Consider the following 13,371-nt stretch of genomic DNA (forward strand, 5'->3'; position numbering starts at 1 on the left):
CATGCCTGCACTGCACAGCCTTTTACATCGGTATGACAACAACTAAACTGGCTGAGCGCATGAACGGGCACAGACGAACTGTCCGCCTAGGAAATGTCCAATACCCAGTAGCAGAGCATGCCGTCCAGCATAATTCTAGGGACCTAGGAACCTGCTACAACGTACGTGCCATTTGGCTTCTCCCACCCAACACCAGTTCCTCGGAACTGCGGAGATGGGAACTTGCACTCCAACACATCCTTTCATCCCGCCATCCCCCTGGACTGAACCTACGTTAACCAACCTCACTCCCATTTACTCTTCAGTCTTCTTATTTTTCCCTCTCCTCTTTAACCATTCATGCACATTTTCATCCTACATAGTTGTGTTTATCTTTATACTATATACCTCTTTACTTCTGTATGCATCCTCTTTGGTTTGAAGCTGGCACAGTACTTAACAGTAGAATATCTTTGGTTTCCCTCTGACAACCATGCCTCCATCCTTGCTACCCTCCCTGTTTACCTTTCCCTGTTGCTTCATAATCTGGGTTGTGAGTAACTAAATCCACTTTCCCTTCTTCCCTTTTTTTCCCCCTCTCTCCTCCCTGATGAAGGAACAAAGTTCCAAAAGCTAGGAATGTAAATTATCTGTTCTGTTTTGTGTATCTATCGGCTGTACTGAGCTGAGGTAAGTACTGGCCAGCCCCTCTATCTCTTTGTTAGTATTTGTTTCAGAACTTGTATAAAGTAACAGTGTCATTTGTTATCATTCTTATTCAATCACATGAAGAACAACTGCCTTCGAATACGCTTCTGCACGAGACAAAAATTTTGAAATCCCGTTTACACAATAACGAAATCCACACCTCAGCCTACTTAAAAAGCAGATTTCCTGGGCCATCACATCCAATTCTAGTACTGCTGATCCTTCCACGAAACCGCTTCAGAGCACACCATTGGTGACTCAGTATTATCCTGGTCTGGATTGTGTTAATCAGCTACTTAAACATGACCATGACTTCCTAAAATAATGCTCTGAAATGAGATCCATTCCATCTGAAATTTTGCCCACCATACCTAGAATAACTTTTCGTCACCCTCCCAATCTCTGCAATATTCTTGTCAGACCCTATGCTCCTACTGCACCCATCTCCCTACCCTATGGCTCCTATCCCTGTGAACGCCCCCACTGCCCTATGCGCCCTCCTACCACCACCTATAACAGCCATGTAACTGGCAAAAAATGTACTATCAAAGGGAGAGCCACCTGCAAAATGACAGGTCATATACCAGCTATTATGTAAACACTGTTCAGCCTTCTGCTTCAGCATGACTACCACCAAATTATCAATTAGGATGAATGGGCATAGGCAGAGAGTGTACACTGGCAACTTGCAATATCCTGTTGCAGAGCATGCTCTACAACATGACATTCATGACCTTGGCACCTGTTTCACCATTCTTCCCCAGACACCAGTTTCTCAAAGTCCAAATGTGGGAACTAGCACTACAACATGTTCTTAGTTCTCGCCACCCATCTGGCCTTAATATACATAAATTTCTTCCGTCTCAGCATTTCTTCACTGTAACCACTCTTTGCTTCACTCCGTTTTAGTTTTCTACATCTTTCATTGTCTTTCCCGTCTATTTTTCACCGCCCCTCCCACCACTGTTATGTACAATGCACTTAGTTTTTCACTCTTATTAACTCTTGCATCATGTTTAAGCAGTAATCTCTGTCAGCATATTATCCTATCTTCTGCCTCTAAGCTCTCAGGTTTCCAAATCTTGTCCAATGCAGTCCCCAACAATCAGTCTTTCCTTCTCATACCGTATGGTAAGTATCCCCTGATCCGCAGTTCTGGGTGACTTTCCCGAAATCTACCCCTTTTCCTAGACCTCTCCAATCCTTTTGCTTTACCCTTCTTCCTTCCCCTTCAACCCTTCTGCCTGAAGAAGGAGCCAGTGGCTCCGAAAGCTTGCCAATTACAACAGTCTTTTACATGTGTGTTCTGTCGCCGCTTGGTGATTTTTTTATCTATCCAATTAATTTTGCCTTTACAAATGTCTGCTTGTGTCTGTGTGTGTGTGTGTGTGTGTGTGTGTGTGTGTGTGTGTGCGCGCGCGCGCGCGCGAGCGATTGTATACCTGTCCTTTTTTCCCCCTAAGGTAAGTCTTTCCGCTCCCGGGATTGGAATGACTCCTTACCCTCTCCCTTAAAACCCACATCCTTTCGTCTTTCCCTCTCCTTCCCTCTTTCCTGATGAAGCAACCGTTGGTTGCGAAAGCTTGAATTTTGTGTGTATGTTTGGGTTTGTTTGTGTGTCTATCAACCTGCCAGTGCTTTCGTTTGGTAAGTCACATCATCTTTGTTTTTAGATACAATTAAATAATTTTGTCAATAATTCATTGTTTTCATTGCTATAGTTAATATAAAAAGTTACAGATGTGAAATTACTTTAATTTTACAATGATCTGTCCTATCAGGAACAGTCTTCGTCTTTCAAAATATCTCCTGTATTGCATTATGAGTGTCATGATACTCTTCTCTCACTAAACAAAACTGTGTCTACAGATAACTCTATTCCTAGCAGGGAAAATAACTGTAGAAGTTAATTCTGCAATCCTCTCCATTCATTTTGTAGCTCAAAATATCTCGCAGAGCATTGGCATCTCATTGTGTTGGCCACTATGTTATAAAATCCCCCCGCCCCCCCCCTCCCCACACCCTTTCATTTATTTTTTAAAGAATCAAACCTGTATTGGTGATTGGTAACTGTAACTGATTTAATGAGGTCTGAACAATGGAAATAAATTAAATTGTCTCACTTCTTTGATGTACTGATACAGCTGGAATAATATCACTTAAATTCTATTCAATTGAAGCAATGTCAGCTGAAGGATTTTCTCACCAATTTATTGCTTACAATGGGGACATGATACCTAAATGAATGTTTTGTCGACACTGGTACTAAAAAAAAAAAGAAAAAAAAAAGGTAACAGGTGACCAGAAACAGTGAGCAATAAAACACAACAAGGCTACATGTGCTGTCTGCAAAACGCTGACTAGGTCGCTGCAGAAGAAATCAATGACTTACGTTCAATGTGCTGTTCCAGGATATCTGATGAGAGCAATGTCAAAATATGTAATATTGGAGTAGTAAAGTCAGCTTGCTTCCAATCAATGATTTTTTCCTCAGCGATCTATTCAGCATTTTGCATACTTCACATATTTTTCAACATGGTCACATACCTCCACCATGACTTCATGTCACAGCTATGTTACCACAAGATTAACAATGAATTCTAGAAGTAAGTTGATATTTTGCAGACAGACAACAACACAGAACACTGGTAATTGTGAGGCAGAGAGGAGAAAGGGGAAGGACTATTTCCACACACCCCTCACACGTATCTTCTCAGCTGCCTACTATATGTTCAGCACATAGATACCAGTATTCTAAATAATAATGTAATGCAAACTGTAAGTGACCCAGAAGCAAAGGAATATTCCACAAAGGACTGAAATGTTTGTTAATGTGTCACATTGTGTTATTTCATAGTTGGTTTAAAAAAAAGTGACAAACAGAGTTAAATTGTGGTGCATTCATATTACCTTTTTATTCCGGAATGTTTGTGCTGGAGGAGGCAGCCTGACCATATCTATGGAAGATGTGGAAGCCACTACAAATAGTGAGTCTTCATGTGAGGAATCATTTATGATAAACGGTGTGGCACCAAATAAATCACAGCCAATACCATCAAAAGTTGAAGTACAAGCAGTATTAGGAAGCAGTGAAAGGTGGTTGCCTGGAGAGGTTTTTTCTGGTGATGATGAATTACTGCTAGTGCAGGAGGACACTGGGGTTATAGTTTGTGGTACTATTTGGACAGGTGGGCGATTCTTTGGTAAGGGAACAGGAACTGAAAGCAAATCTGTGCCACTTCCTGGTGAGTGCTTGAAACTTTCAAGGCTTCGTACAGGCTTCAACTGCAATAGCAAAGCAAACAGACAAATCACACAAGCTCACCAAAGGAAGCACATACAACATACAAACGAATAAAGCAAAAATATAAATCTAACCTAAGAATTTCAATTAAACTAAAATCATTCACCTCACCAGAAGTATGAAACAAGCCACCACAAACACATCAGCTATGTCTCTGTACATAAATGTATCAATTGAAATATGCAACAATAGTGAAGGAGTTTCATATACAAGTTACTAATTATTTTCCAGACTTTCTTAGCTCTTCCTTTTACAAATTATGTTATTACATAGACCGAAGACCCTTGTTAGCTAAATGACAAGTTGCAATGTTTATAGCAAATACACACCATTTAGAGATATCTTATTCTTTGTTAAATATTAACTAAGCAGTGTATCATAACATACAAACAGTACAATTTTAACATAATTACTGTGAAGTTAGTTGTCTTAAAGTAGGACATTTAATGTCAATACAATACGCTTCTATCACCTTCAACTCTTTGCTAATCTACACCCTGACTTGATCCATATCTATGAAGAGGAAATCTGTAATTTGCAGAGGCTAGAGGAAGAGGTGGAAGGAGGAGGAGGGGGATGTTGGAGACCTGCACATATGTTATGATGGAACAATTCGCCTCTTTATTTTAAAAAGTTAGTATACCAAATAATCGGTTCTGCATGGTAACACCGTGGTTTTTTGTTGTTGTGGCATTTAGCTAAGCTTTTACATTCAGAAGGAAATTGGTATTTGTTAAATTTTGTATATTAACAACATAAAATAAACAAACAGTAAAAGAAAATATTCATTTAGAACAATAAAATAATTTCTATTGATTTTTCCTTAATACTAAATATTTTCTCCTATACTAATTCCATTTTTACATACGAAGAGGTGGGACAGGTGGGGGAGGAGAGGGGAGGGATGAGAACCACTGAACACCGAAGCTTAATGTAATATACAGTTTTTTCATAAATCCATTGTGGAAACTGCATGAATTATTTTCATTCTGCTTTGAAAATTATTGGCTGTTCTACTGCTCATTTCATTCACATAAGTCAAGTTACTTACTGCTTTTGTACACATTAAGATCTTTTCTGACTAAATACTTAATGCATATGAAATTATTTTTTTGTTTCTATGTTCACTAATTCCACTGGAAGGAATGGTGCTGTGGTCTTACACCTCTTATAAGGTATTTTCTGCATATAATTATATATTTCAGTACAAGCATTTAGAATGCAAGTTTACCTAACATAAATGTAGAGGACATAGACAAGGAATATATCAGTCATAAGAAAGTAATAAAATGTACTACATTTCTAAGCAATAATGTAAAATAAATATTAAGAGGAGTGAAAGGAAACATAATTTTCCTCTCCAGGGGCCACCACCTTGACGAAGCACTGTCCGTGTGGGTGGAGAGGTTTGCATATCCACGTGAAGCTGAGGGCTATGTTGAAGATACAGGACCTACTACCGGAAAGGCCTTAGCTGATGGATCAGACTAAGAGTGTCCCACAATGCCTGTCTCCTTAACCACTCCTAGTCCTTAAACACTCCTAGTCCTTACCCAAATCCCTTCTCCAAGCCAAGGTGTGATGCGATCCATGTCGAGGGGTGGGTGGCACATGGAAGATGAGTCACAAACAGAGCCTTAGGGATACCGGGCTACCTCGCTAGTAAGTAGCCTTACACCGCGCGGGGTTTCCGTGGTGTGAACCATGTAGAGCCCCAAATCTCGCGGGTCAACATGGACACGACTGATGAAATATTTAAAACAAACTGAGGGGTAAACTGAGACCTCAGCACCCAACATTGGGGCCAGGACTGATGAAATGCATTCCACTCTGAATCAGGGTCTAGACCTGAGCAAAGAGTGGGAACTGTAACTGAGAAGTAAACCAGATCAAGATTAAAGCCTTGTCTGGGGCCCAGAGAAGGAAACTTCTTAGGGAACAGAAACAAAAGGAAGGAAAAGAATGGCTTCCCAAACATAAGTGGAGGGAATTAAAAGGCTTGAGCCCAAGACCCCCAATAAGACACTGTCTCAGGTTGAAGGGGATATGCAGATCCCCTCAACGTCAAAGACAGGTAACAAGAGGATAAGGGAGGAATCTAAGACTCCCTCCTCTCAGGATAAGCGAGTCAGGAAAAAGCCGAGACGAGAAATTGGTAAACAGACCTCTCGAGGGGGAGAGGGTGAGGAGAGCGCGAGGTGGAGAGGGGGAAGGCGGGGGCGGGACGTGGAGAGGGGGAAGGCGGGGGCGGGACGTGGAGAGGGGGAAGGCGGGGGCGGGACGTGAGATGGGGGAAGGCGGGGGCGGGATGAGGAAGGCGGGGGCGGGAGGAGGAAGGCGGGGCGGGAGAGGAAGGCGGGGGCGGGAGGAGGAAGGCGGGGGCGGGATGAGGAAGGCGGGGGCGGGATGAGGAAGGCGGGGGCGGGAGGAGGAAGGCGGGGGCGGGAGGAGGAAGGCGGGGGCGGGAGGAGGAAGGCGGGGGCGGGAGGAGGAAGGCGGGGGCGGGAGAAGGAAGGCGGGGGCGGGAGAAGGAAGGCGGGGGCGGGAGAAGGAAGGCGGGGGCGGGAGAAGGAAGGCGGGGGCGGGAGAAGGAAGGCGGGGGCGGGAGAAGGAAGGCGGGGGCGGGAGGTGGAGAGGAGGAAGGCGGGGGCGGGAGGTGGAGAGGAGGAAGGTGGGGGCGGGAGGTGGAGATGAGGAAGGCGGGGGCGGAAGGTGGAGATGGGGAAGGCGGGGGCGGGATGAGGAAGGCGGGGGCGGGATGAGGAAGGCGGGGCGGGATGAGGAAGGCGGGGGCGGGATGAGGAAGGCGGGGGCGGGATGAGGAAGGCGGGGGCGGGATGAGGAAGGCGGGGGCGGGAGGAGGAAGGCGGGGGCGGAGGAGGAAGGCGGGGGCGGAGGAGGAAGGCGGGGGCGGGAGGAGGAAGGCGGGGGCGGGAGGAGGAAGGCGGGGGCGGGAGGAGGAAGGCGGGGGCGGGAGAAGGAAGGCGGGGGCGGGAGAAGGAAGGCGGGGGCGGGAGAAGGAAGGCGGGGGGCGGGAGAAGGAAGGCGGGGGCGGGAGAAGGAAGGCGGGGGCGGGAGGTGGAGAGGAGGAAGGCGGGGGCGGGAGGTGGAGAGGAGGAAGGCGGGGGGCGGGAGGTGGAGAGGAGGAAGGCGGGGGCAGGAGGTGGAGAGGAGGAAGGCGGGGGCGGGAGGTGGAGAGGAGGAAGGCGGGGGGCGGGAGGTGGAGAGGTGGAGAGGAGGAAGGCGGGGGCGGGAGGTGGAGAAGAGGAAGGCGGGGGCGGGAGGTGGAGAAGAGGAAGGCGGGGGCGAGAGGTGGAGAGGAGGAAGGCGGGGGCGAGAGGTGGAGGAGGAGGAAGGCGGGGGCGAGAGGTGGAGAGGAGGAATGTGGGTGTGGGAGGTGGAGAGGAGGATGGCGGGGGTGGGAGGTTCAAATGGCTCTGAGCACTATGGGACTTTAACATCAGTCCCCTAGAACTTAGAACTACTTAAACCTAACTAACCTAAGGACATCACACACATCCATGCCCGAGGCAGGATTCGAACCTGCGACCGTAGCAGTCCCGCGGTTCCAGGGGGTGGGTGGTAGAGAGGGGGAAGGCGGAAGGGGGGAGAGGAAGGCGGGAAGGGGGGGGGAAGGCCGGCGGGAAGGGTGGAGGGGAAGGCCGTCGGGAAGGGTGGAGGGGAAGGCCGTCGGGAAGGGTGGAGGGGAAGGCCGGCGGGAAGGGGGGAGGGGAAGGCCGGCGGGAAGGGGGGAGGGGAAGGCCGCGGGAAGGGGGGAGGGGAAGGCCGGCGGGAAGGGGGGAGGGGAAGGCCGGCGGGAAGGGGGGAGGGGAAGGCGGGAGGTGGGGAGAGGAAGGCGGGAGGCAGGCGGGAGGGGGGAGAGGATGGCGGGAGGGGGGGAGAGGAAGGCGGGGAGGGGGGAGAGGATGGCGGGAGGGGGGAGAGGATGGCGGGAGGGGGGAGAGGATGGCGGGAGGGGGGAGAGGAAGGCGGGAAGGGGAGAGGGAAAGGCCGGCGGAAAGGGGGTGGGAAAGGCCGGCGGGAAGGGGGGAGGGAAAGGCCGGCGGGAAGGGTGGAGTGAAAGGCCGGAGGGAAGGGTGGAGGGAAAGGCCGGAGGGAAGGGGGGAGGGAAAGGCTGGAGGGAAGGGGGGAGGGAAAGGCCAGCGGGAAGGGGGCAGGGGATGGGGGGAGGGGAAGGCGGGAAGGGGGGAGGGGACGGGGGGGAGAGAGGGAGGCGGGAGGGGAGGGAGAGGGAGAGGGAGGCGGGAGGGGGGGAGAGGGAGGCGGGAGGGGGGGAGAGGGAGGCGGGAGGGGGGGAGAGGGAGGCGGGAGGGGGGGAGAGGGAGGCAGGAGGGGGGTAGAGGGAGGCGGGAGGGGGGTAGAGGGAGGCGGGAGGGGGGGAGAGGGAGGCGGGAGGGGGGGAGAGGGTGGCGGGAGTGGGGGAGAGGGTGGCGGGAGTGGGGGAGAGGGTGGCGGGAGTGGGTGGCGGGAGTGGGTGGCGGAGTGGGGGAGAGGGTGGCGGGAGTGGGGGAGAGGGTTTCGGGAGTGGGGGAGAGGGTGGCGGGAGTGGGGAGAGGGTGGCGGGAGTGGGGGAGAGGGTGGCGGGAGGGAGGTGAGGGAGGCAGGAGAGGAAGACGGGAGGGGGGAGAGGAAGGCGGGAGGGGGGAGAGGAAGGTGGGAGGGGGGGAGAGGAAGGTGGGAAGGGGGGTAGAGGAAGGCAGGAAAGGGGGGGAGAGGAAGGCGGGACGGGGGGGAGAGGAAGGTGGGAAGGGGGGGAGAGGAAGGGGGGAAGGGAGGGAGAGGAAGGTGGGAAGGGGGGAGAGGAAGGGGGGAAGGGAGGGAGAGGAAGGTGGGAAGGGGGGAGAGGAAGGCGGGAAGGGGGGGGAGAGGAAGGGGGGAAGGGAGGGAGAGGAAGGTGGGAAGGGGGGAGAGGAAGGCGGGAAGGGGGGAAGGAATGTGAGGTAACAAAGATGTGAGGGGGGACAGGAGGGGTGGGAATGAGTGAGGGAGAAAAGAAGGTGGTTGGGACTGAAGAGGGGAAGGTGGGATGGGAGAAAGAAGGCAGTAGGGACAGAGAGGAATGCGGAAGGGAGAGAGGATGGGTGGGTGGGAGCGTGTGATAGAATGACTGAGAGTAGGAGGGCAAGATACAGCAAGCAAAGGAACCTATAGTTACTTTGAAATCTTGATAGGTTCCGTTGCCATAGAGAATGCATTGTGCTTGCATCAGCAAGTGTTAGTATCATCACATTTCTTTTGAAAATTAGCATATTGAATACACAGCAGAATACCGACTAGTGCTGCTGTTTGGCAGTAGGATTGTGTGCTGTCATTTTTCCAGCATTGATTTGTCATGCAACATATGAACGTATGTCTTATACATGTAAAACAATTACTGTACTGACTACAAAGTTTTATTTTTATTGTAAAAATCTGATCTGTTAATTATGTCCTGTCATAAACATTCTGCCAGTTGTTCACTTTGGTACTTTTTAAAAACAGAAACACAGACTTTGCTATCATTTAAATGTAGTCTGTATAACAAAAGGTGTAAATTCTCCATGAACTTGGTATTTGGTTGAGCAATTTGAAGTAGCAAGACACACATATCATTCCACATTCACTCTGATAGTCCAAAGAACAGTGCAATTATACACTGTCATTTTATTAGTACATTTGAAGAAGATAGCAAAATGCCACTTATTAGTACAGTACTTGACATCCTCTACTTTACCAACAGCCATTTTATAATAATCAAACAAGTTCAGATGCTAATTTCTTGATAAATGATGATGGTGATTATGTGTTTCAAGGTACTAAGGTACTGCATCATTGTCCCTCAATTCCATGAAAGAATCATGTTAAAAGGTAAAAAGCGGAAAAAGTGGGGACTTGGCTGCTTCAACTATATAAGCAAGTCAAGAGTTTAAAAAAGGGTTGTAACATGATAGGTAAAAGAAAATTGAGGTAAGGAAGGCAGCATTGTGTGCAAGAGGTTCTAAAGGCATGACAACGTGAGGTGGCGAGAAAGTAACTTGCAGTCACATCGGGGTTACCCGTTGGTGGTGGTGGTGGGGGGGGGGGGGGGGGGGGGGGGGAGGAGGCTTATCAGCTCCCACCCAGAACAACCCCTAACACTGAATGTGGGAGAGTATCTAGTTTAGTGTAAAACTTGCTCCTGCTCTCTCTCTCTCTGGAAATGCAACACTTTGGCAGTGGCTATCTTGTCAGCCACAAGCATCTGAGATGGTGAGGTAGGCAAGCTGAGAGCGTGCCGCAGATCAGCAAGCAGGGTGAACTCAACAAGAACATGTGCTGTTGTCAATATATCACCTCAGCTGCAGTGAGGAGGATCCTCCCGATGCAGAAGGAACTCGTGAGTGAGTCTTGTGTGGCCAATGCATAGTCAGCACAATACAATGGCCTATTTCTCAGAAGCCTGAAGAGATGTATGCCACACCTTAGTGGACACCTTAATTGCTCATAACATGTTTTGGGTCATAGATGGTTCAAATGGCTCTAAGCACTATGGGACTTTACATCTGAGGTCATCAGTCCCCTAGAACTTAGAACCACTTAAACATAACTAACCTAAGGACATCACACACATCCAGGCTGAGGCAGGATTCGAACCTGCGACTGCAGACTGAAGCGCCTGGAACCGCTCGGCTACAGCGGCTGGCTGGGTCATAGAAGCCTGTGATTCCAACCCCTCAAAATATTGGGTCAAAGTGGCAATCATACATCCATGCCTGGTATTCTGACATGAAGATGATCTCCTGTAGTTGTGTCTTTGGCTAGTCAGTCAGCCTGTTCATTTCCTGGAATGCCTAAGTGGCTCGGTGTCCAAATGAAGGTCACTGACTTTCCAGAGCTGCAGAGGTCAACTAGTAGGTCCTGGATGTTGGCGACTAAAAGATTTTTGGGGTAACACAGGGTGTTTTTACGCAACTCAGGGAATCGCTACAGATCAGAAAGTTGTCGTGGCTAGGGTTCTGATGTACTGCAAAGCCTGAGGTATGGCAACCAACTCTGCAGTGTGTACGCTGCAGGCAACCGGCAGAGAGTGCTTCTTATGTGCAATTGCATGTGCAAAAGTGTAACCAATCCTGTCTGACTTTTGACACATCCGTATAGATGCATACCAAATTAGAATAACCGTGGAGGATTGAATGGCGCAGGAGTCTGAGAAGGGTAGGAACAGCGTCATCCTTCGGGCCACAATAAGGATCAATCTACATCACAGGACAGAGTATAGACCACCAGCTGGTCTACCCAGTTTTGGGTAATGCGCAAACAGTCTGAACTGTTGGTTTTGGAACAGAGTAGAGTGACATAGGTGAGTAGGCATCTGACAGACTGTGACTGTGTAATCAGCCAGAAGCTGCTGTCTAACCTGCAGTGGTGAGACACTGGCTTCCACCAGGAGGCTGTCAACAGAGGTCATATGGACAGCCCTCGTTGCCAATGGCACACCAGTGTGAACAGCATCCAGGAAGCTAAGTATGGACAATGCTGCTGAACCACAAACAACACATCCATAGTTCAAGCAGGATAAAATCAGTGATTTGCAAAATCTCAGAACTAAGCCATCACTGCCCCACAAGGAGTCACTAAGAAAACAGAAAGCATTTAGCATCTTCATGCAAGTTGCCTTGAGCCAACGGATATGTGGCAGGCAAGTTAACTTGTTGTCAAATAAAATACCTATGAATTGGAAAGTTTCAATGACTTCAAGTAACTGGTCACCAAGATAAATTTCTGGGTGGAGATTGCACAGTACACAGTCAGGAAAACTGCACAGCTTATGATTTTGCAGGAGAAAAATGATAGCTGTGATTCAGTGCCCAGTCATGTACTTCCCATACAGTCCCCTGAAGTTTGTACTCAGTGGCGTGCAGTGATGTGGATGCATACTACAGGCAAAGATCATCCACATGAAGTGACACAGAGACTGTGGGGCCCTCTGCATCTGCAATACCTTTGATGGTGATAGCGAAAAGCGTTACACTTGGAACCAATTCCTGAGGGACTCCAGTTTCCTGTAATGTATTGGTTTATTGGTTTCTGAGAGTTAAATCTACCCAGACCCAAAAAAGTCTGAGAAATAGGAGATTCTGGATAAAAACAGGTAAACTGCCCCAGAAACCCCACTCATGCATTGTTGATAGTATGTGATGTCACCATGCAGTATCATATGCCTTCTGTAGGTCAAAGAACACAGCAATAGATATATGGCCTCCAGCTTCAGGGCACCAACAAAGACAGTTGCTGACCATATGTTCAAATAGCTTATACAGTCCATCTGTCAGAGAGAATGGCCAGTAGTTAGTTAAAATGTGTGTGTCCTTTCTCAGTTTCAGGATAGGAATAATGATACTTTCCTGCCATTTAAGGAGAAATTCTCCTTCCAACCAAATACAATTACAAAGCCTGAGGATACATTTCATGCTGTTGGCATGAAGATGTTTCAAGCATTTGGTTGCGAATTTTGTCAGATCCGCAGGGCATATCTCGACACTCTGCCAAAGTGTTGCAAAACTCCCATTCATTAAAAGGGATGTTGCATGACAGAACTACGTGCATGGAAGGATAGCAGGCGGTGCTCGGTGAGGTGTTTCTGGCTCAGGAAATGAGGATGGTAATTACTGAAAGTGGACACTTCAGCTAAGTGTGCCACAAAACATTCGGTAAGTACCATGGGATTAGTGCAGATGTTATCACTGAGAAGGATAGCAGGAAATGCTGTGGGTGGCAGATGGCCACAAATGTGGTGGAGGTTAATCCATACTAGGAAGAATGGGGTGCAAAACTGCATAGATGATACATACTGATCTCAACATTCCTGATTCCTTTTCTTTATTAAAAACAACATTTTCATCCGGAATCTCTTGAATGGGATTAAATTATCCATACAGGGCAAGTGCTAGGGCTGTGAGGATGGGTCGTGGGTCGTGGTTGGGTAGCTCAGATGGCAGAGCACTTGCCCACAAAAGGCAAAGGTCCCGAGTTCGAGCCTCAGTCCGGCACACAGTTTTAATCTGCCAGGGAGTTTCATATCAGCGCACACTCCACTGCAGAATGAAAATCTCATTCCAGTTATTTACTGTTTCCACACAGTATTTTAAATTTTTTAAATTTCTTTATCTTCAGGCAGACTGTCTGGCTATGTTACTGAAGTGTTGAGGAAGTTGATTTAAATCATTTGGAAAATTGCTGCACATTTTTTTTTAGATTATGTCAACTAATAATACTGGAATAAGTAATTACTATTCGTGACAGATGATCATACAGATTATTGAAGTTTATGTGTACAACACAACCATCATATTTTTGCACTTGGCCTCCCATGGCCATTATTGGAAACATGCGGTGATGTT

General features: G+C 48.2%; 1 protein-coding gene across 2 annotated transcripts in view; it reads right to left on the bottom strand.

The window, feature by feature from the left end:
- Positions 1–13,371, bottom strand: part of LOC126480811 (DENN domain-containing protein 1A-like) — a 283,452-nt gene that overhangs the window by 22,800 nt on the left and 247,281 nt on the right. The window contains exon 13 of one of the 2 annotated variants that reach the window (XM_050104136.1): positions 3,598–3,972. The exons of the other annotated variant lie outside the window; for it this stretch is intronic. Coding sequence (XP_049960093.1) covers positions 3,598–3,972 — 375 coding nt within the window. The remainder of the gene's footprint in view (positions 1–3,597; positions 3,973–13,371) is intronic. 2 annotated transcript variants of the gene reach the window in all.

Source organism: Schistocerca serialis, chromosome 5 (assembly GCF_023864345.2).
Source record: "Schistocerca serialis cubense isolate TAMUIC-IGC-003099 chromosome 5, iqSchSeri2.2, whole genome shotgun sequence".
Lineage (NCBI taxonomy): Eukaryota > Metazoa > Arthropoda > Insecta > Orthoptera > Acrididae > Schistocerca > Schistocerca serialis.